General features: G+C 39.2%; 1 protein-coding gene across 1 annotated transcript in view; it reads right to left on the minus strand.

Annotated features, from left to right (window-relative positions):
- The window catches only part of galntl6 (polypeptide N-acetylgalactosaminyltransferase like 6), a 246,903-nt gene that overhangs the window by 157,356 nt on the left and 64,350 nt on the right, over window positions 1-25,197 (minus strand). The window contains exons 3-5 of the mRNA XM_036574903.1: window positions 25,022-25,130; window positions 21,372-21,510; window positions 16,233-16,399 (exon numbers count right to left, since the gene is read on the minus strand). Coding sequence (XP_036430796.1) covers window positions 16,233-16,399; window positions 21,372-21,510; window positions 25,022-25,130 — 415 coding nt within the window. The remainder of the gene's footprint in view (window positions 1-16,232; window positions 16,400-21,371; window positions 21,511-25,021; window positions 25,131-25,197) is intronic.

The raw sequence follows: 25,197 nt of genomic DNA on the forward strand, positions 1-25,197 counted from the left end.
ACTGATGTTGCTGTCAATCTATGCCAGGACAAGGGGAAAATGTCTTCTTAAGTCAGATGGATTTCAAAAGCACTTTACCAGTGACTTATCTGTCACACACACAGCTATCTTGTTAAACATGGCCTCACAAAACACTACAAAAAAGTCACGTTTTACTGACATTTACAAGTTTACTGAGTACTATTAAGAGTACAGAGGGGCAGCAAATGTGGACAGCTTTTAAAAAAATATCTGATCAAAAGCCTGAATGTGGAGAATAGGATTCTAAGAAAAGCACACTATCCAATAGAACTAGGGATTGAAAAAAAAACAAATGCTATGATGGAGAGATTTGTTCTTGTTCTTAGATTCTTCCAATATGTACAAAGGGCCCTATTTCGTCCAACATCCAGCAAAGTGTTTTTCTCCTTCTCTTTCCCCATATTCCTGTGCAAATTATGCTGTCAGAGTAATGCAGTTCAAATGAGGTAAAACGCCTTCATCAGTTCAAGAGCGGTGGTGTCCTTTTCCCTGGGATTATGTTAAAAAAATCCACTGCACAATTAATGATACAGGATCTGTAGCCAAAAAAGAGCTGCATGCAGTGCAGTCCCATAAAAGAAACGTCACATTTGCACATACTGGGCGTTAGAGTTATCTATTGCTTTGTTGTGGGTAAGGTGGACGAGTGCACACACTGGCCCCTGCTTCCCTGTGCAATGATTTGTCATGTCGGACTGTAACAAATGAGCTCATCTCTCCAGAGCGGCACATTCATCAGTCTCTACGGCAGGGTACACAGCAACTCCACTGTTGCCTGTGGTGTGCTGCGTGCACATTTCTACCCATAGCTCAAGTCATACTGACTGGCTGCCCTCAGAGCTACCAGGCAGCATACTGGAGCTTCACATGAGCCATACAGCATAGCACTCCTCTGTCACCTGTGAGCTCCTAACAGAACAGCAGCTTATCTCACACAGACACACACACACACACACATATATATATATATATATATATATATATATATATATATATATATATATATATATATATGTACTTCAGATCAAAACACTCCTTATTTTTCCAGTTTTAATTTACATTTACAAAGTTTAATATCTACCTTCTGATATAAAAGCCAAACACATTCAAGTCATTCTTTCAAAACAAATATTGGGCCTCGTTCAGCAACCATTCTTAAGAAAAAAAATCTTCTTAAAACCCACTTACACAGTTTTTGCGAAGATTCTGACATTTTCCAATGTTTGGGATTTCTTCTTAGGTAAGAACAGAGTCTACACACACTGAAAAGCACAAACGTGCAAACAATTCTGTGGTTTAAGAACACGTCATGAATCTGACTTAGACATTTTCTGAGACCTTTCTCAAGAACAAATTTAAGAAAAAACTTAGGAAGATATTGGTGAATGAGGCCCATTGTTCTGAAAATTCAACAAATGTGTTGCACTTGTAGGTTACTTTCCTTTCACTGTTCTGTCCAGTTAATCTCAAACCAGCTCGATGAAATTTACATCTGGAGACTGAGCTGACCATTCGATGATTTGAAGCCTACTGTCTTGTTCTTGTCTTCTAAGGTAGTTTTGACCTAGCCTGGAGGTAAGTCTTGGGTCATTGTCTTGCTGTGACATGAACTGCTGATCAATAAGGCGCAGAAAAGAGGGTACCGCATGGTGCTGTAAAATGCTGTGTTGCTGGCTCTGGATCCAGCAAAAGAGCCCCAGACCATCCAGATTCTTCCTCCATGTTTAACATTGAGTGTGTTTACATGCACTTAATAATCTGATAACTGCAGAAAATCAGATTTTGTCAGTAATCTGATCAATGCTTTTACACGCACTTGTGTAGTCAGATAATGATAAAACTCCGTTTTAGGTTTACATGAGTCAGGCAATAATTGGATTTCTGCTTTGCATCCGGCCAATAAACTCACAGAAAACTCAAACTCAAACATCATCGAGAAGAGGCAGGCATATGGACACTACAGACTACACTCGTCATTTTGGTTGTTTGACTTTGGTTGTTGGCGCAGCACTTGGCGGATTGAATGCCTTTTAGTCATAACAATAAGTGTAACAAGAACACTTTAAACACATATTTTAATTCTCAAGTCTAGAGCAATAGGATTCTGGCACTCAGCGACTCTGAGCACTGTTCAACTTCTTTCATCACAGCATGCCACTCAGCATTTTGTCATTACTTTGTTAAACTAAACCACAGACAGTCACAGTAGATTACATGTGGCCTAAAATTTACACACAGAAAAGCAGTCAGTCTTTTGGATAAACAGATCTCAGCTAATGCTACAGCCAAGTCTTTTTCAGCTCACGAAGAAAGCTGTTAGTAAAGCAGTAAACTGATGCCAAGCACGATTAATGATGGTAAATTAACTTTCACCAGCAAAAAATGAAATACAAAAATAATAATAATAAAAAAAAAAATTGCAGTGATGACAGTAACGAGCTCAACCCCATGGCAGGCATCAAATGCTGTATTGCGGTAATGCAGTTATCGTCACCGTTCTAGATGAGGGATTACTAAAAGATGCTTGACTCGGCCATTCAGCTATATGGGATGATGTTAGCACATTTTGTATTGTTTGTACACTACATTATCTGAGCTTATTTATGGCATACCGGTATAAAAGCTATGAAAAAATGAATACCTTACAAAGAATTTCACTCTCTGTGAAATACTGGTGTTCTCTTTAAAACAATACTGGGTCTCTTCAAAACAATCCCATACCACCATACCAATACACGTCGGTGGTTCCAACCTCTACGAAAAACATCAACTATACCTCAATGGGCAAAATGTACATTTAATAGACATGGAATAAACAATAAAAAAGAGTAGTAAATATATATCTATAGAGAATATATGCCTACACATTTCCATGCAGCACTGTATCGTGCTAATAAGAGCAACAGCCGAAATACAATATTGACAATCAAGAGCAGTTTTAGAATAGAATACAAACAAACTACCAGGTAGGGGTGCGGGAAAAAACCGATTCTTAGATGCATCGCGATGCGGACGTGAACGATTCTGAATCGATTCACAAACGTCAAAAATCGATTTTCTAAATATTTAATTTATAACGTAATGTTGACGGAACGCAAAAGGCGGAACTTGGAAGTGCGGAAGTGCAGCGCCCGGACAGTCTGTGGCGGCAAATAACAAAAACACAACTGGATGAGCGAGAAATCCGACCGGCTCCCTCTGCATTAAAGCCAGGTTAGGTCAGGAGTCACAACCCAAATGATAAGAAGAGCCATTTTGTCCTTTCAACAAAAATCAAACTACCTTGGGAGCCGCAACATTTAATGTCCAGTATGGCTCAGTATGTGATGATGTCCTAGTATAGGCTAAACAATATAAACGAAAACGCAGATTTACTTCGCTCTGCTTTAAGCTTTAGCTATAGCCACATTCCTCCCATCTCCGCCAGAAAACTTTTCCTGAGAAGTAGATCAGTGAAATGTCTCAACGTTCGATGGTTTTACGAGGCTGAAGTCGCGTCTTATTCTCCAGCTTCTTGTTCGAATTTACCCGTTCCACCTTAAATTCTGACGGAGGCGCCGAATGTAAATGCGGCACCATTTAAGGTGGAACGGGAGAATTCGAAAGAGAAGCGACTTCAATTTCGCCACTTTTTAGTGTGTGACAGTCTCTCGTTGCAGATCTAACGTACCAGGAACCCAACTGCGCTGCTTATAAATGCGAATAACGCATCGCTGCTAGGTGACCTGCAGTCTGCATGCCGGTTCTCAGTCGTTGCGAAACAGGGCTTATTGCACACGTCCCGTCTCAAAGACATTTTACTGACACAGCGATTCCCCCCGTCTCTACAACGAGACCAAAACCGAAGTTATAAAATCACTAAAGAAAACGGGTAGAATAGCTGCAACGTGCTGCGTGGACATCCACCACCACTGGATCTTATTTCACCGTAACTGCGCATTTTATCGCAGATGAATAGCAGCAGCTTCTCGTGCTCCAAACAAGAGCACTGAATGAGAGCCTTCTAGTTCACTTGACACATCACTTCCATTTGTTTTTTTAAAAAAGATATTGGAAGTAAATTCATTATGGATCATTACAAATACTTTGCTTTAAAAGTACCAAGTCACTTTAAATAACAATAACACCGAGTCACTTAGTCACTTTAAAATGTATATTGTCTCTATATTCTGTGTATATTTTGTGTATATTTAATATATTTCAGTTGTTTTTTCTTGTATTTTTATTTTTACTTATTTACTTTCTGTAGAGTGATTAGCTGAGCCTCACAACAAGCATTTCAATGCATAAATGTCCTGACGTGCAAATGACAAATAAACTCGAAACTTGAGCTCACAAAGTGAGAAAATATAAATGCTGTATAGAAAAAAAAGATGCATCGAGATGCATCGATAATCGTTTTATAATCGCATCGCAGCCCTCTGAATCGTAATCGAATCGAATCGTGAGGTGCCTAGAGATTCCCACCCCCTACTACCAGGGCTGTAAAAATTAATGTTCATATCAGTGGAAGCATTTCACCATTTTGGCTGTGCGTGCTGCAACATGGGGGAGAGAGAAATAGGCAACATGCACTGTGGCCTGATGAAGCATTGTTTTAGCTTTGTCTGTGGCGCTACTGGGACATTACACTTCTCTCTGCCAGTGGTATTAGCAGCTGGACCGAATTCACTACAGAATGGAGCTGCTACTGTTTGTAATTAGCAGCTCATTAAACAATCAGAAGCATTCAGGGCACTCAGAGATTCGCCTAGAGACTCGCAGAGCTGGCACCAGACATGGGGCAAGAAAAACAATCCTCCACCATCAACCCTTTCAAAAGTTGTACAATTTGTTTTGTTGAGCATCTGTTTACAGCAAAAATAACTATCTGTGCCAGGCACAGCTGCATTAGGTGTGGGTAACCTCGATATATGTATTTATATTTTTCCTGCGTTTTTCAATTTGTGAGCTTCTTTCAGGGCTGCAACACAGGAGGCAATTTATTCACCCAGCTCAATTTCAGTTGACAATACAGACTGAAACTGGGTCCCGATAACCACCCACCACACAATGGTTTCAACCTGCTCCTCTACGATGGAGCAAGCCACAAGTTCAGTGATTATGTCTAAGCAACATCCATCACGGCTGCTTTCACACTCCCATGTGATGGCAGCCATTGCTCTACAGAGATGTCACTTCGTTTCTCCGGGGCAATAATGGCTTTGTATCGAGCAGCAGCACAGATTGCTCTAAATGGAGAATAATTTCTAGTCATTCTTCAGCAGAACAAGGGGACCTGGTAAATTATAGAAGCTTTTTGTTTGGAATGGGGATGTTCCTCTGTCACCACCTCGTTCTCAGAGGCCAGAGGAAATCGATAACAGGCAGCGTTATGATAATTGTGATGGTCTTCTCCCCAGTCAGCTGCTCTTGAAGATAACCCACCCGAATTTTAAGACAGAAGAGAATCTCGTTAGGGGGTCCTCCTGTAAAGCTGGCACGATAAGAGTCATCATGCTGTGAGACTGGTGGGCAGGCTATCAGCCCTGCTGAGATTCGTCACACAATAACTTGGGAGGCACTTGGCTACATCTTATCAGTAAAGACAGTCCTATTAAAAATGTAGAACTGATTCCAATAACAACTCAAGCTTAGGCTTCCAAAAAGAAACTTTGCACAAAGCTTCCATTATTTTAAGATATGGTGTACAGAAGTGTTATTCAACTGATGTCTGACACTCCTGTGGCTTTAAGAAACATACCAAGGCTGCATGAATAATCAATCCTTGAGCACCTAGTTACACAATGAAGTGTTGCTATTGTGAGTCACTGAATACTGATGACTGACCAGTTCTATTGACTCTCACCATTCACACACACACACACACAATTTTTTTTCTAGTTGCTGTATTAGCCTCTACTTGTAGCCTCAGCATGGTGTCTGCCAACTAAGGAAATGGATGACAGAAGTAGAGGTCTGGTAATGACGTAAATAATGGGACTACTGTTGCAGTAATGACTGATTAATTGGTCTACAGCTTTTTAAAAAGAATAGCTGCTGATCACCATAATAAGAGTCTTCATGCTGCTGAATAATTCATAGCCCCGTGATGGAAAATAGATGCCCAGAAAGACAGAAAACCATGTGTTAATAAATAGATGTATCTTCATATTAAATGTCACGTCCTTCAAACCTCACGCCTGCTCCACCCTGGCACCCCCTCAGCTTCATCACCCACACTTCTCCTTCATTCCATGTACTAATTAGTTTGTGTTTTGAACCTATTGGGTTGTGGAGTCTTCCTTATATTAACATAGCATTCTAAGCCTTCTTAGTGTGTACTCCTTGTTCATCACTCCATGTTTTGACCTTGGCCTGTGTTTTTTGGAATCATAATGAACTGTCACAGCATTATGTTGTGCTTATCTCCCTGGAATTAAAATCTGTTGTAGTAAAGCACCTTGGTAGTTAAAAGCTGTCCACGTGATTTTGGGCAGTTCACATATAGACGATGAATCCACATATAGGTGACAGTTCACATGTTGGTGATAAATTGACTGAGGCTGTATAACTTTTCAGTAAATATTACAAATGTAGAAAAGACACAATCAAATGAAAAAAGCTCAGTTTAACTGAAAAGAATCTGTTGCTGCAGGTGCGTGCAGTTATGATATCTGTGATGGTTTTCTCCCCAGTGAGCTGCTCTTGAAGATAACCCACCCGAATTTTAAGACAGAAGAGAATCTCGCTGGGGGTCCTCCTCTAAAGCTTGCACGATAAGAGTCGTCATGCTGTGAGACTGGTGGGCAGGCTATCAACCCTGCTGAGATCTGTCACACAATGACCTGGGATGTGCTTGGCTACCTCTTATCAGTAAAGACTGTCCTACTAAAAATGAAGCACTGATTCTAGTAACAACTCAAGCTCAGGCTTCCAAATAGAAACGTTGCACAAATCTTCTACCAGCTCATTTGCTTTAACTAACTTAGTAAGACCTGCCAGTCAACTGTCTGGGGCTGTATAGCTTTTCAATAAATATTACAAATGTTGAAAAGACACAAGCTTTGGACACACCTGTTGCTGCAGGTACACTTGGGGATTAGTAACTTCCTTTGGTTTCTTTCTCAAGAGGATAACATTTGGGTTAGTCAAGTGCAATACAGCAGAGAAAGTCCTTAACTGCACACTGTTGTGGCCCTGCAGAAAAAAAGTTTTTAAGAAATCCAGGTTATCCTTGGGTTAATCCAGAAGTGAAAATGTGTTCTGACAAATGTGGGAGGTAAAAGTTGCAGATTTCATACATAAAACTGTACGTACATCAAGTTACCATATTTACATCATGTCTAATGCTTTATGCTGTTGCTTTGCCCTAAAACATGTAAAATGTAAAATAAATACTTCACGGGAAATGGCAAAAACATTCCCAACTTTTAATGCAAGTTAAGAGATTTCATTCAAAGTAATTTTCAAGAATTTCATTGGTCCATTCATCATGCTGCCGTGTTCAAGTGATTTAGAAGATACTTGTTTTGGACAGCAATGATATGTCAATATTAAAACACAAAAAACAATATAATTAACAATAATTACATATGTGGATGCTTGGTAGTGTAGAATATAGTACAAAATAAAAGGTTGTAAAGTTAGGTTAAGGTGGGAAGCTGCTAGGCTACCTGCTTTACTAAGTGCTGCCGCACACTGATAGAGACTTTTTTAGCCACCATCTTGCTACCCCACAAATATGGGAGGGACATGCCCTCTCCACCCCCTGTGTATTTGCACAATTTTTTAAAACTCCTAGGTGCCTGCTGCATAGTTCAGATTTTGCCCCCTCAAAACACTTAACACTCTTCAGATACTTATCTTTCCATTTACAGATTAAATTGTGTTTTACAGTGCTGAAAACAGTAAATGACACAATCCTCCAAGACTGCAGTGAGAGTAAACTGTATGTGAATGGCTCTATAGGGGACAGTATGAAGCCATCTGATTCAGGCTGTGACAAGAAGTGGAGAGAAGCTCCCATCATTCCGATCGTGTGTGTGTCCAGGATGACTGATGGCTGGGCTCTCTGCACCTCTATCAATCAGCAGGATGTCTCTCTGAAGGATGCAGCCCTGTCACTGCAGGAATTATGCCCCAGACGTGTGATAAGGTCACCCAGAGCTTGCGACAGCACGCGTCTCTCCAGGGGCAGCGCCACACAAATGTCCTCACCCTTCATTTGGTCAGGGTCCTCTGCAGACAGAAAGCTTGACAACCTAGGTGAAGTCATTCTGAAGAGCTCAAAGTTTTGTGAAGAATGGAGCTTATAGAGAATATATTCACTCAGAGTAATTAGTTGTTCTTGGCACTGGAAAGATGGGTGCACTTGGTAAAGCACTGAACGTTCAACTTTCAGGGGCTGGTTTTCTGCTTGCATATTAATCTGAGTTCTAAAATTGAACTTCTGTTAATGATGAAACACTTTCCTAGGCATCATACAGAAAATAAACATAAAAAAAACAAAATGTCAACACAGAACACAAAGAAACCAAAAGGTGCGCAGGGTGTACTGTTGGTAAGGACATAATCATAAAAGTAGACCCACTGTGGAGCTGCCTGAAGCTGAGAGAGAAGCGTCTAATCTGTGGAACAGCAGAGCCTGTAGCACAGTGCTGCTGATTCTCATTGTGGCCAAGGTGGGAAAGTGTGATAACCATGTCCTTGGAGGAGGCTGAGGCCCAATCTTGCCACTGTAAGTAGTTCAGGCTCTTGCTCACATTAAGCTTTTATTAGCCAAGAAAGGTCTGCAATAGTCATCCTCGCCAGTGACTCCCCACAGTGCATAGAGGTGGGCAGATGGGGCAGTAAGAGCTTTGGAGAATTAATGTGCTATCTGTGCATGTGTGGGGATTCTTGCCAGAGGAACAAAAGGCCAAAAGGTCAAGCAGATGAATCAAATCCTAAAGGACATTTCTTAAGTCACAGGAGCTGAAAAATGTTGTTCCTGATAACCATAGCCTTTCAACCTTACCATTATTTTGAAACTGGTGATACAGAAAATAATTCTGACACACAACCTAAAACCCAAATACTTTTAATATGTTAGTTTCTTCCTTTTTTACTTTCAAGAATCTTTAATAATCTCTTTACTTATTTTAATCAGTTCAAAGCCTTATCAAAGTGAAAACACGTCTCAGTCATGTGTGCTGGTGCAGGATGGACAGGCTGGGTTATGCAGCCAACATCTGACAGCCTCGGTCTACTTGACAAGCAGAGAGACTCCTCCCTAAACTTCAATAGTAAGGTCAGGCGCTTATGACTATTGACAGCATTTCTGAGGCAGCTGACGAGAGAATTCGATTTTGCTTTAAGCTCTGGTGCTGCAGGGGAGCTGGGGGAGCGGAAGTGACAAAGAGTACATCACTGTCTCTTTTACCCACTCCAATCAATCCCATCTCGGGCCACTCCAGAGAGCTTCTGGCATTTGCAACCCCCACCCCCAAGAAGCCTTGCAGAGAGAGCAGAAAAGCCAAGTACATCTTGATAAGTCGTATCTAATCTATTCCTCAAGCTGTCTGTGGACCCACCTCTCACATTCACACATCACAGCATACCTCAAACACCAGACCACTAATGCCCCCTAAACCTGGCTTATTATCGACACACAGTGTGCAGGCCACATGTATATAGAATCCCCCGTAAATTATACATACCCAGTAGACTCTATAGCTTGTCGTTTACTACTTGAAGGATAATTGCTCAGAGTGCTTTTTTTTTAGCAAACAGATTTTCAATGTGGCACTATCACAAGATGTCACACTCGTCAAACTTCTTCCCTGCTTGAGTTGCCCTGCTCAACTGTACGTTACTGTGACATAGAAACATGTAGAAGCAACAACAACTCAGCCATGAAGCAGTATGCCACACAAGCTCACAGAATGGGACTGCTGAAGTGTGCAATATGTAAAATTGTCTGTAGTAAGGAAAAACGTGTAGTATGTAAAAATCTTGGTTACAAATCCAAACTTCTTCTGGAAGCAACAGCAGCACATGAAGTGTTTGTTGCGAGCTTCATGAACTGGCTTTCCATGGCCAAGCAGCTGTATATAAGCCTAAGACTGACATGTGCAATGTCAAGTGCGTCACCATCTGTCAGACAAATCTGGGTTTGGTGACTGCCTGGAGAAAGCTACCTGCCCAAATGCATAGTGCCAACTGTAAAGACTGCTGGAGAAGTTTCAGCGAAGAGAAAGCGGAATTATACCGCATGCAAAAAGTTTTTGTTTTGTGTGTTTAACATTATGGGCAGCACAGTGGCGCAGTGGGTAGCGCTGTCACCTCACAGTAAGAAGGGCCTGGGTTCGATTCCCGGCCGGGCGACCGGGGTCCTTTCTGTGTGGAGTTTGCATGTTCTCCTTGTGTCTGCGTGGGTTTGTTCTGGGTACTCCGGTTTCCTCCCACAGTCCAAAGACATGCAGTCAGGCCAATTGGACATGCTGAATTGCCCCTAGGTGTGAATGTGTGTGTGATTGTATATGCATGTCTGTCTGTCTGCCCTGCGATGGACTGGCGACCTGTCCAGGGTGTATCCTGCCTTCCGCCCAATGACAGCTGGGATAAGCTCCAGCGACCCAGAAGGATAAGTGGTTTAGATGATGTATGTATGTATGTGTTTGACGTTATATTTGCAAATTGAATATACAGCAACCAAACCTGTGGAGGGCTTGGATGAAGCTTGAGCTTTCAGACTATAACATTTGGAGTCCTTCAATATCAGTGCATGTTTTCTTTACAACCCGTAACTATAGGCTGTACTGACATTTTGACAGTATAGAAGACAGACCACTACGACTGCAAGCACAATTTTCTTTAAAGAAATGCCAATAGGGTAATGAAAAAAAAATGGAGTCATGGTGATCAATAAACCAAGAGGAACACATTTATTCTACAGGTCAGTCTCATCAGGGCAAACTTTGTACATATTAGTCCAAGCAATTAATCCATACAAATAATGTGATGGAATTGATTTGATTAGGCTTACAAACATTGATCATCCAGACTGATCCTGATTCCAGAGAGCTTAGGGCACATTAGTTGCCTCCTGAGCAGTATTAGACAACAGATTTTTCCTTCATCCTGATTAATTTATTGCTTAGAAATCCAGGGCATTTTAGAGTGATTTACTTACCACTTGCTGCTTGAAATGGGCTTTTATCTAACAGCCAACACATACCACAAAATTAGGTTTTCAATTAGGACTTTGTAGAGCTTCATATTGCGTAGCATTTGCTTATGTTATCGTTAATTTAAAAGTTCCCAGGAAAAGTTGCTGAGTGAATCAAAAACATTTTACTGAGCATTTGGATCTAAAATATATTTTGTACATCTACACACTTTTCACAGCGCTGTTGATAAAACCCAGATTTAAAAAAGACTCCGTTCAGGTGATTTCCAGCAGAGCTGAGCGAAGTGGCTCACATTGTGCAGGTGTCAGCTTTCAGAGCATGTTGGGGTGATTGTAATAATTATGCTGTCTTTAATTGCCAAGGACTCAAAGGGGCTTGGCAAGCAAATCATCTGATATCCCGCTGTCTGCGTCACAACTCGTGTGTCAAAAAGCACCTTCTGAAAAGCTTATTACTGCAGAGATTTTATCATGCAGCACTTCACCTCGCTTGTACAGAATAGCTCAAGGACATTCTCCTGTGCTCTGGCAGGGAACATGTTTAGCTTGCAAGATTTGCTCCTGTCATACACAAAATGTACAGCAAGGTAATTGTTCACTGTCAAGGTGTGTCAGCAAAAGACTTTTGTGTGTGTCTGTGTGTGTATACTGTATACTCTTGTATGGACATATGGCGAAAGAGCCAAAGATTCCACTTTAATTAATGGCTGTCACTGTACCTGAAAGGGCAGGAAAAGGCTGGTCAAATTACCACAACTTCTGCTCCCGTAACACATGGCTCAAGGCTGCAGCCTCTGAAGCAGAACGCTCCTGCTGCTAAATTGCTAAATGTGATTCTTCCCGTTCCCCTCTTGATGCAACATCCCATAAAGCAGTCCCAGAAGTGCTTTTTTATAATATTATATAGATCCTAAGGGAGCTGTAAATCTCTTGCATCTGCTCAAATAGAAACCGTGCTCATGTTTAAGGTCAGTGTACTGTATGTTTTCCAAGACATTAGCCTACTACTGAGGTAGGAATCATAAGAAGAATAGGCAATGCCAATATAATGGCAATGGGAGTTTAATTAGCCTTTAGAAAGAATTAATGTTGACTTCCGTGTATTTAAGTGTCAGGCTCAGGACGGATATCATCTGTCATGCTGGCAATTTAATTTCACTCCATTAGACAGCTGTCTGAAATTAAACTTTAATTACATATTCTAATTAAATGCTATCTCAGAGTAGATGTGCATGGTTTTGTAAACATCTCTTAGCTAACATTTTGGCTTTTGCAAAACACACAATGCACTATTTTATTTATTAATTTATTTATTTATTTGGGTTTTTTTGAAAACACAGTGATGTATGAGACTAGCAAGGATAAAAGAGTGTTTCTGGGGCAAAGTATCGTCACAGTTTCCAAATGACACGGTGAGCTTCAATAAAGAGGACATTTCACAATTAATTAAAGCCATGGAATGAATTCAATTTGCAGCTCAGGTTTAATGAGAGCAATGCATTAGCTGGGTAAGACTTTTCAGTGTAGGGATTTTTTTAACATTTTACCATTTAAATGTTTAACCATACATGGCAGGATAAATGTTTATTAGAACTTAACAAATTAGGGATCTCAATGTTATTCATGAAGCCTACCCAGAACAGTTTGCCCAAACACACCTTAGGTGCCTTGCATTTTTCTTTCTCATGTGCACCTAAAATTGATAAAGGAGATATTTCTGAGTAGATTAGATGTGAGAACATTTACTTAGAAAACACAATTGTACCAGATTATTTTGCTGTTCTTTTTTAAGTTGCACTGATCATACATCCTGTCTTGACTCCAAGCCTTTTTTTCTAATTTGAAAAAATAAGAAAAGGTAAAAAATAAACCCCTTTCTCTGAAAAAAGTAAATGTAATGTGCCTTCAAAAACCATTTTGAGGGTACATTTATATTGTTCATCTGTTGGTGGGAAATCTACCTGTACAGTACCTTTTGTCTGAGTTCCACTGTGAAAAATCAATGACTTGTACTTGGCTGTTTCGACTGGAAATTAAATAAATGACTTTTGTATAGTACTCGATGTCAATATGAAAGTTTGTTTTAAGTAGAATCAGCCCAGCCTAAACTCCTGAAGCTCAGTTTTGGGGACATAAAGGTCCAATCCTAGTAAACCACAGATTAAGTAGCACATTAAAAAGCACTTCAATGGAGAATTGCTGCTGACAGTGTATTTTATTATAAGAGTAATGCTATTCTGTGCCTGCAGAGCCAAAGAGAGATTGGTTTACTTTAAGTTCTGCCTTGACATTCATTTTTAGAGCTTTTACCTTTGGTATTCATGTTTCATTATTACTGTTTATTGTTATTTTGTTTTTGTTGCATTATAATGTTCTTTTGATTCATTGTTTGTCTTTAAGCTGCTTAATTTAACCTTCTTTTTTGTTTTTCATTTTCTTTCGTTCTTTTTTTAATTATATTGGCTTAGGTTCTGCCTTCTTTAATCTGCTTTGTGCTTTTTCTTATCACACATCAACTAATATTTGCTTTATTTGATCACTGCTGCAATGCACTACTGAGATGCACTTACAGGGAATTAAAGTGTACTACAAATAGTTATTATTAATATTATTATTTTTTTAAATTAGCAGTAGTAGTAGAAGTAGTAGTGATACTATTAATATTCACAGTGGGGAGACTACAAGAAGACTGGCTCAAACAAAGTCATATTACATTCAAAACAGAAACAATGTGTGGCTTACTGTGAAGGTCAAGAAATACGGAGATTTACAGCCTCATTTCTGTGCTTTATAATGGAAATGAAACATATGCAGCATAGGCTGTGCCTAGAGAGTATAAAAAAGAAACACTTATCTTTCCTTACAGCTCACAAAGGAGTATATTTAGGAGAGGAGCACCATAAGAGCCATGATGTCAAGATACTAAGACAAAGACAGAAAGTGAAAAATAAAAACACCTTCCACATTTCCATGGAACCTCATTTTAAAATATAAGTCAGTCAAGGCCATGTCTGTGCAACATCAATAAATCTAGACTAAACTAGAATCTATATAATAGTTCCTATTTCTGTGTGTCTGTGCTTATGAGATTCAGTAGAGTGACACTGCGTCAATCAAGACTCTTCTTCACTCTATACTAACAAGAGCTGTCTCTCTCTCTCGCTCTCTCTCTGTCTCTCACTTTCTCTCCCTCTCTCTCTCTCTCTCTCTCTCTCTCTCTTTCTCTCTCTCTTTCTGTCACTCTGGCCAGAGGACTAATAGATCTGGACAGTCGTCTTGGAAACTGCCATCTAGATAAGGACAAGCAGATGCCTGGTAGCTGTAGGTGACCTCAAGTATACTGTATATGGACACTATGGAGATATATCAGTTTGATTTCTAAGCTGGTGACTGAAAGTAGACATGCCAATAATGGTATGACATATTCTCGATTTCCACTAAGACACACCCTGAGAGAACTGGACTCATTTTCAAGTCATTAGTAAATGTAAGATAATATTTCCTACAAGGTTACAACAAAACATCAACAAAAACTATCCAGATCTATCAATCCTCTGCTATCAGTTTTAGTCAACTAGAAATATGGAAATATGCCATCAAAACAATTATACCTTTACATGATCTTGCAATTTATCATAATGAAAACCTTTATTATATTGTAGTGCTTGTGGCCCATAAATAATCATTTTGCCTCTTTCTATTAGTTTAAAATTTTATAGACAGTAGTATGTTTTAGTGTGTTATGTAATCCATGTAATCCTAAAAAAGTAGTTGAAAAATAATTGAAACATACGTCAGGCACAGGTTCTGCTATATTTCTGCTAACCTATTAGCCAGCTAGACATGTGGTGGGTGTAATCCATAAGCTACATCTGCAAATGTTTTTGATTGATTTGATTGATAACTGTAATTTATTTATAAGAACAAGGGACCAGCTATCGAGACATGCCAGTAAAAAAAATGTCAAAAATAAAAAGCTACAAAGGTATACTTTTATTTCCCTTTCGAGTCTGCTGAGAGTGTGTGAACATCAACTTGAATCTAATTCAGACTTAATCCAGAGAGTAAACAAACAACATGACTTTTTTTTCCTTAAGGAGAGCGATTCCCACCATTGTATCCTACATCAATACCAATAAGCATCCATACTTGCACTGAAAGCAGATCCTTCCTTCTTATCCTTCCTTCCCACAGCTTTTGAAAATATGTTGGTACTCACTGGTTCTAGGCTAGTATGTCTCACTATCACCACCTGCTGGACAACGCCTAATGCCTAAAGAAAAGTCTACTGTTTGAAGAAGATATACACACTGGGCTCAAGGATCAAAATCCTCATCACCACCACAACAATTATCATCATCATTCAATTGCAGGACAATGAGCAGGAAGACAAAGGGGTAACATCAGTGAAAGCTATCTGTGATCTACTGAGGAGTGTGACAGGATTACAGCTGACCTCCCAGCAGGCTGATATCTGATTTGCTCTGCCAGCTCATTGCTATTCTCCCTCCAGGTCAAAAATCTGTTCAGAGAGACTCTGTAGCTCACGCGAGGTCATCATCAGTCTGGGAGGGAAACAGCAAGTAAGCTACTGCTCTGTTTAAGCAGAACAATCATCACACACGTGCAGGCACACAGAGACAAAATGTGAACTCTCCACTCATCCCCATTTTATTCCATTAACCACAAAATGCAACTTTATTTTCAATCCTGCTGTCACCACTTTGAAAAATGATCCATGGAGGAAGATTTTCATATACAGCAGCTACTCGTGTTCTTCCACTCAGCATGCCACTAGAGCAGCATCCAGTGCACTACCGTGTGGTTACTTGCTGTGATGAGTTATGCTGAGGTTACTGTAAATATAGTAAATATGGTCCTACAGTGGCTGACCTAAACTGTACCAGTGACAGTCAAAATCCTCTCTTGTACAAATGAACTGATGGTCACTAGCAGCCAGTTTCATTTTAATCAAGTGCCATAGGACAATGAAAACCTCACAGTCAAACTCAGTCCGTGGTCTGAAAGATAAAGGACAGAGAGCAAGGATGCAGCCTACCTCGGTCACTGTAATCGTCCACCAAAATGATCTCAGCAATTAGATGGTCTGGTGTGCGGTTTACAATGCTGTGGATGGTACGCAGGAGAGAGCTCCAACCCTCGTTATGGAAAGGGATAATGATACTGGTATTGGGGAGGTTTTCCAGATACAGCTTCTGCTTACAACTGAGAAAGAAATAGAAAGAGAGAGAGAGACAGAAATGTGAGTAGCCTGTGTAATAAATAGATCATTTTCTACTATACTGCAAACCGTTGAGTACACTGTGTGAATAGAGTGTGAATAGAGCTGACTGTGGTGGGGCTAGTGATGTAATTCCTATTATAAATCACTGTTTAAAGAGGCCCATCACTCCCCCTGCCCTAATAAAGCATTCAGAATTCCACACATTAATTGAGTTTCAACAAAGCCAGAATTGGCAGACGAAGCAGCACTTAACGGCTCACGCAAGTCTCTCTAATTCACCACCCTGACAAACCTGACAAGCAGCCCATAATTTATTACTCCCCTATAGCACAAGCAATCTTAGAAAGCTCAGCAGTTTATTAACATGAACATACTTAAATGGAAAATGGAAAAAAAATAAAACAAAACCATTTTATTTGGACTGTAAATTAAAAAGAACAAGCCCTACAGAGTAAAGATAACCTAAGCAACTTAAACATCTGCTATGGTGTAAATGGGTTTATACTAGAGGGCAGCCAGTCTGTGAAACACAGGGAGCTAATCTGACTCCCTGTCAAAAAATTCTACAGTATGAAATACTGAGGAGAAAAGGGGCCAGCGATTTGCAAAGTAATGACCAGATAGCATCATATGCCACTCACACACGTTAGGTATCATTATCTCACAATGTGCAGATCATCTTCCTCACAGATTTCGCATACATCACACTTTAAATCAAGAAACCCCTAGACACCACAGTCCATAAAGAAATCAAAATTTTTAACATAAATATTATTTTTTACTAAATAGTTCAGTTGTATTTATTATTTCAAGTTTTAGGTTTATTGATGCAAAAAACTGCAGACAGCATTACTATCTCAGACACTTTACATTTACAATGCTGTGCAAAAGTCAGAGACTACTTTTTCATTCAGTTTCCAATCAGCATGGTTAGTTAAGTACAAGTTAAATGTTTTTCAAGCAAAAATATATTTAACAGAAAATTACACAAAAGCCTCCAAATCCATGTATAATATCCAATCTTTTAGCATTTCATTTGTCTGTTCTTTACTTTTGTGCATCCTAAAGCCACTTTAACTCTTCCATCCTTCCACTTTTAAAACCAACGAGTTACAGTTGTGTCCTCCCAACAAAAGGTGTTCTCAAAGGTGTCACTGAAAAGTTAAACTTTATTGTTTTTTGTAAATCTACACTTTTTCCACATTTTATGCCTGCAACACACTCCAAAAATGGCACAGGAGCATGTTTACCACTGTAATAGGCGGCCTTGTAAAAGACGTTGTCTAGACGACAGCATATGTTGCTCCAAAATGAGTTCAGCGTTAATGTTACTTTCAAAGAAATGCTAGTTACCCACTAATACCCCGCCTACCATGACATACTATGGCTTTTAAACTGTATGCTTGTAACAATCTGGATGGCCCTTTTCTTCTTTGGCCTGGAAAACACAATATCCATTGTTTCCATAAACAATCGGAAAGGTTGCTTCGTCAAAGCCCATTACGTGCTTTAAGTGTGCATTAGTTCATTTGAGATTCAGTCCAGAGGAGTCGTCTGTGTTTCTGGATGCTGTTGACATATGACTTTCGCTATGCATAATACAGTCTCAATTTGCATTTACGGATGCAGCAACAGACGGTGTTTACTGACAACAGCTTGTATTCCCGGGCCCACGGGGTGATATCCATCGCAGAAGTGTGCTGTTTTTTTTTAAACGCTGTGCTGTCTGAGGGGTCAAAGGTCACAGTCACTTGTGGTTTTTAAATTAAATAAAATTAGATAAAATATTACACATCTAGTCTTTATTCTGTTTTTTTTTCCCAAATACAGGCCAAAGTAGATTTATAAATCACTACTTTTTTACATTTTACTGTACCTACTGTACCAACTTTTTTTTAGGAATTGGGTTTGTGATTTAAAAACTATTTAATCCCATAACAGGCCAGGGCTCTACAGCAGGCCCAAAGTTTTATCACATACTTCTCTAACCTAAGAACACATCAACCAATTTTCACTGAAGTCTGAGTAGTTACTGAATAATAAGCCTTAGTGTGTTAAGAGCCTGGGACTTTGAGGGCTTAACTACAACAAAAACCTGCAAATACATTACATTCAGAAACTAAAATGAGCCATACATACAACACAAATTATTGTAATTTGTTTAGCAGATCAGAACAAAAAAAGTAAATAGTTTGTTCTCTAAGAGAGTTAAGTGTTGGCTAGTCCTGCAGCCAGCAACAGCCGATTTACAAAGAGAGTAAAGCCCTAAGATGGGATGGAGAACAAACTTGGCAAACATAGGCAGAGTTCACCTCATTTGGTAGAGGGACTACAAAAATCTAATGTTGAAGAGCTAAAGAGCAGCTCTGCTACTTTTGCTCCAATATGTTTTGGCAAACTCTATTTTATGCTTCTTCTAATTTCCTGTGTGTGGCTTCTATTTTGTCAAAACTGGCTAAAAGTCATGAAAGGTTCATTTTTGAAAGGTCATTATCTTAAATCCAGGTAGAAAATTTAATATTTTCAGTGCATTTTTGTTCTTAACAAGTGTAATTATCTTGTGTCCATGCAGCATATCACTGTTGTCGGAAGAAACCTTGTATCTCCAAGATGGTAACTTTACAAGAGAAGGAAAAAACATACATTACTTTTAATGTAAGTCAATATAACCAGAGTTTTTCCCAAGTCATTTTGGGCCGTTTCTATTGGTCCGTCCCTCACGAAATTTACATCCAATGTAAAGGGCAACAGCCATTTTCAAATTATGTCAAAAACTGAAAAATGGACAAATGACAAAAATGGAGATGCAAGGTTTTCTTCTGACAGCAGCAATATCTAACATTTTGTGTGAATGATTTTACCTACCACACTAAAAGATGTGTCTATTTCTAGATATCTTCAGAAAACTAATTTAGTTATTTCAGGTAACTAATCACATGAAATTATTTCACTTCTTAATATTATTCTTTCATTTTAAGACATTTTTTTTCTCCTTGTACATGATATTCTCTGTGACAACAGTCCACATTTTACATCACACTGTTCAAACATGAAATCCACAGCTGCATCGCTCTCAGTCAGTCACCCGCCACAGTAACACACAGTTGCTCCAGCCTCCATGCTGAGCTGCTGATTCACACAGTGGGCCATTTTCACAAACACTCTCAGAGTCAGGGTAATGTTGCAGGATAGTTAGAGCTTTTTATTAGCACACAGAGATGAGGCCTTGAAAGAGAGTGGGGCGGCTGCTCCTGGATCAGCGCTGCTGTTCTAAGCTGCATTGTGAATGCAGGCAGCAGTCAGCAGGCAGTGTTACAGATCCCGCAAGGAGAGCTGCAGGCATACACAGGGCCTGGAAATAAACAGCCCTGCACCAGCAGTGAAGCCTCGATCCTGTCTGCTGCTGCCGAGCGGACACAGATGGATTTAGACGAGTTTACAGCCAGCAGACAAATTTTGAAAGCCAAACACCAACTATGGTCAATTCTAGGAAGAAATACACAAGCTGCAATTGACAAACACTGCACGCTGGTACAACACACATTTAAAAGCTTTGAAATGCCCAGACGTGATGGAGTTTCAAAAGGTGCACTGTTTCCTGCTAGAGCATGGTAACCTGTCCTTCCACAACACAATGAAGGAGCGAACTCAATTCTCCATCTATCTTCAGCTTCACGCTGGAGTCAATAGGAGGGGCGCCTGCTGAGGCAGAGCCAATCTTTCATTATTGACAGCCCCTGTAACGAACTCCAGTCGCCCATCGGACTTTGACCCTTAGGTATGTGAGGTATAAGTGAATTTGCTCTTTCCAGAGGAAAATCTATGACTGGAACGGAGTTTCTATGGGCAGCAAATGACGCAGAGTGGCGAGCCTTCTGAGAACAATTAATGATCAATCCATCAAAGAGCTCATTTAGCGAGAGAGCATGTGTGAAACAAGCCCATCTGCTCCAAAGCAAGCCAATGGAAGACTGTACACCTCTGTCTTTCATCTTTGGCTATGACATCCTTAGATGAAAGAGACTCACTAATAGTAGAGCGAAAAAAATTGAGGCAAAAATTGAAAGTCTCATTTCTGTCATATTTGCAGAGGTGAGAACTCATAAACTGATACTCAAGTAAAATACTTATTTTGATGAAAAATGTGCTTAAGTTTCAGCAGTTTGAGTTTGACAAAAAAGTTAAAAAAGATCAAACACAAGATTCATGAGAACCGAACAAATTTAGAGTAAATTTTAATCACTTTTTCAAACTATGCGTAATTGTTCATAGGCAAAAAATAGTAGCGTGCTTCATCATTCTGAGGTAAAAGTCACATCAGTGTCAACAGCATGCAGTTATATGTACTCTGGAAATCCAATTAAAGTGTAGTGTAACAGTAAGTTAGTGAGAAAGGAAATGACAGAAAATTTAACTAGTGGACGTAGTAAGTTATAGAACAGAGAAATCACCTTAAACTCCTTTAAAATTAATTCTAGTAAAACTGATATTCTCAGGAGGACTATTTGAAGAATGCATGTTCTGCGTTTTTTATTACAAATATCTTTTTAAGACATTCTCTCAGATATATTCAACTTTGATACAAATATGCTTTATTGTGATGCATTGTGAGATGATGCAGTACAGCATTAAATTATCACCTAAATCATTACAGACACCCATGGTAAAACCACAGTCCTCAGTATTATCCACAAAAAATAGTTCATGCTTTTATTCTTTTTTGAAACGCAGGTAAGCCACCTGATTCAGTGCACCAAAGGAGAACAGTAATCCACTGACTTTAATTAGCTGAATTGAGTGTTACTGACAAAAGTTTGTATGCACACTGGTCCTTTGGGGACAAGACTGGGGACTACCAGCATAGGCGGTTAAATGTTTCATAAGCTGCTATAAAAAGGGCTTCTGAAGGCAACGTCATGTAGGGCTTATGGATGCTTTGCCAGTTCTACTCACTTTGGATGTCTGATGTCAGGCAGGGAGCGATCCAAAGCAACGTTGTTGCTGACGTAGATGTTAAAACCATTCTCTTTGTACACTGAGTCATCACACTCATCCTCCGCAAGTGGATATGGCTTCCCATGCTCTCCTTTCCCTGTAACACATTAATATAGATATTAGCTGTGTGTGTGTGTGTGTGTGTGTCTGTGTGTGAGTGTGTGTGTGCACATACACAGGAGTGCTGTGGTAAATGTCATAATCCTGGGATTGTAAATTTCAAATGAAATTGTTTGGGCAAAACAATGAAAAAAACAAAATTTCATAATTGTCATCTAGGTTAAAATCACTAATCATTACACTTGACTGTGCATATTTAAAAAAATGAGACACTGCTTAGTTTGTAATATTTTAATTACTCACATACTCCTCTATGTAAATCCTCTATCATGCTACTACTGCAGTTATATAAATTTGACACCGATTACACTTGTATCTTATTAACCAAGACAGATAAGTGGTCTGAGACAGCAGAGATGTGCCTTAACAACATCCACTCATAATCACGAACATTGCACACAAGTCACAAGTGTACTGCTGCTGTCCTTTTTTACACTACTCTAACCCTAATTACTCCTTATAATCTAATTTTGGCCTTTCCTCATGATCGTAGGCTACACTCAAGATGCTTTTTAGAGTAGAAATCCTTGTTCAGTATCATATGGTTTTACCAAATGTATGCATACCAGACTAGACAGAAAAAAAAATTAACAAAAGAGAGAGCTTTTCTTCCAGTTTAATCTTCACATGACAAATTTATGGCCAAATATCTTTAACACTCAGATAAGTATTTTGCATAAACATAAACTATACTGAGTATATATATAGTTGCATATATATATATATATATTCGTCCAATAACTTCTTTTTCTTTTTGCAACAAAATAAACAGTCTGCAGCAAACAAGAACTACAGCTTATACAGAGTAGAATGAAACTAGATACAAAACGTGATGGTGTATTCATATTTTAAAGTATTTCTGGGAATAACCAGAAATTATGACATGGTAAAATGTAAATGTTTTTGAATAGTAAACTATCTATTATCTATTTACAGTAATTTCAAGTTTCATTTTAAATTAACAATCAGCTATTTGATCTGAAAGATTTAGTCACTGCTTTTTGAATATGAAGCACTTTGGACATTTATTTTATTGTCACATCATTCTCAATGTTCTACAGCTTGTGCAAGTGATGTGGGTGACATTTTATGAAGACTGTTTACTGAATTGGTATCTATGCAGTGGATGATTACAAAGTGTTCATGGGGGCTGGATGTTTTCCTTTTGCATATTTCCAACCCTATGAGGAATTTCTTCATGAGAGACTGATTTCAAAACAAACCATCATCCCACCCATCCAGTTAATTCATTCTGACAGATCTTTTGTCTGATGTACAAAAATCACTCTGCCTGAGAAAACAAAATTCACGTCTCCTTTGAAGTGTGAAAAAATGGAAAGTTTCCAAAACAAACCAAGCAAAACAAAAAATGTGCGCTTCACTTTATTACAGTTCAAAATACAATGCGGCCTCAGTATTAGAGAGGAAGAACAGCCTCATATCCATATTTCTCCTTTCAAGTGAAAATAATGAGAACTGATTGAGGTGGATGATAAAAAGTTCCCTCCAGGTTTTAGCTTTTGAAATGATATGATCATGTTTCATATGGAGAGCTCTGCCAGCACCACTAATGAAAGCATTCTGTCATCAATTCAGTGGCAGATGTCATTCATTTGTCTCACACAATAGCGCATTCTTAACAAGCTCTCTCCGACTGTCTACAGTGCGAATCCCCCTCCTCCTCTTGGAGCATGTTTCAGCCTCCTCTCCTCAATGCTCAGCGTCTCTGAGCACAAAGTCATCTCTCCGTGTGCATAATTACGGTAACCTCACTCCCACTCCTCAGGGCGTTTTCTCAGGACTACTGACTTATAGATAAAATATGAATCATAACACAAATTTATAAATTCAAATACTCCCACATAGCACCCTACTGAACATACTTTCTTTTGGGCCTTGAGAGACATGTCAAATTGCAATATACAATGTACAGCAATTCAAAAACACTGCTAAATATGCAAGACTCAGGTTACAAATGTTTGAATGGAGATAGTCCATTGAAGCTTTTTTAAATCAGATTTAATCAGGCATGTTTTTGAGAAATTAGCCCTAGGCCATACGATTGTATGTAACCATGACAACTTGTTCTATTTTGCCTTGCGATAAATATAAACCACTGAAATAGAAGTAACTGTTACTACTAATGACATGGAAATGCCTTTAGCTGAAAGTCATCCTACCTCACACGTAGTGGTTAAACTGTCATTGTCTACAACCATACAGAAAGCAATTTGTTGATCCAATGTGAAGATTGGTGCAGATCTATTATTCATTCCCTGGTTTCATGCACTGACGTCTAAAATTAGTTGGGACTCATGAAAAATAAATGCAAGGCTTTTATCGTGGTGCCTGCTATCATAAGATTTGTCACCAACAGATGGTGTGCACTGAAAACGCTCTGATGCAACGGACTGTGCGCCATGATCCAATGTGACGGGTCAAACCTAGAACAGTTGGGCCGGGGTGGCCATATGCAGAGGGACATGGGGCCCTGGCTACAGTCAGGAGGGAAGCCATCCACTCTCTAATCTCGCTAATCACTTTGTTTAATACACTGACTTACGACTCCATTATACTCCAAAAGCTGCAAAGCTGTAAACCATTCTGAAGTGTTCCCATTGATTAATCATTCTTTTAGATGGGTTTTATCTGCTAACATGGAACCCTGACCTGCAGAAAATATTTTTGAGTGTCTTTGGTGTTCAGTATGGTATCAGGCCAATGCAATGTCACTGTTCCTTAATTCAAAGAATAGAAACTCATAAACGAGAGGCAAATATATTGATCTAGTGTGTCCTAAGACAATATAGTAAGAGAGAGCCAGTATTTCTCACTCATTAATTCAATCTATTTTTTATTCTAATTAATTAATTAATTAATTTAATAACATAATTGCTGGAACACAGACATAACAGATGTGCAGAAAACACTCAAGGTCTCAAGGTCCACTGTAACTCTTTAGCATTGTAAAAAGTGGTCACATGGGATAAGAGATGCGACCTATAAAATATATTGCAATAAACTGAATTTGGCAAAGCGATGCTGTGATTGGCATGAAAGAAGGCTTTAATAAGACACTTAGACACCTAACTGTCTTTAAAAGATGAAAAAAGGAGGAGAAAGACACTTCAACAAGCGTTTCAGCATTAATTTCTCTCCTTAATTGTAGGGGACCTAATGCACCTATAATTTAACGCTGTGAAAGAGACCCCTAACATTATTAAATGTATTGTAAACTCAAATGGATCAATAAAGCCCCTTTAGTCTCAACTGTTAAAGGTTAAATCTTCAGCCTGGCAAAGAAAGCACAATGAAGTCCTGGCCAAAAAAGAAAGCCATGAAGCCAAAGTCATCAATGGCAATTTTTTGTACCACGATAACACTAGCTTTCAGCACTTACGAGAAGGTGAAGTATATCGGGGAAATGAATGAGATGTAGAACCAAAAGAAAGGTGAAAGTACTCCACTTCCTGTGGCAGTGGGCATACCAACACGCAGTTCATCTCTCCTGATGCTCTCATTGTCATGCCAGTCTCTCCTTCTTAAACCGTCTGTCCAGCTGTAAACATGCCCATCACCCAAACTCAATGGGAGCCCCTGGAAAGGAGAGACACCAGAAAGGCATGTTCAGGTACATCACATTCATGAATGTTGCTTAATGTAT

Source organism: Colossoma macropomum, unplaced genomic scaffold (genome assembly GCF_904425465.1).
Source record: "Colossoma macropomum unplaced genomic scaffold, Colossoma_macropomum, whole genome shotgun sequence".
Classification (NCBI taxonomy): domain Eukaryota; kingdom Metazoa; phylum Chordata; class Actinopteri; order Characiformes; family Serrasalmidae; genus Colossoma; species Colossoma macropomum.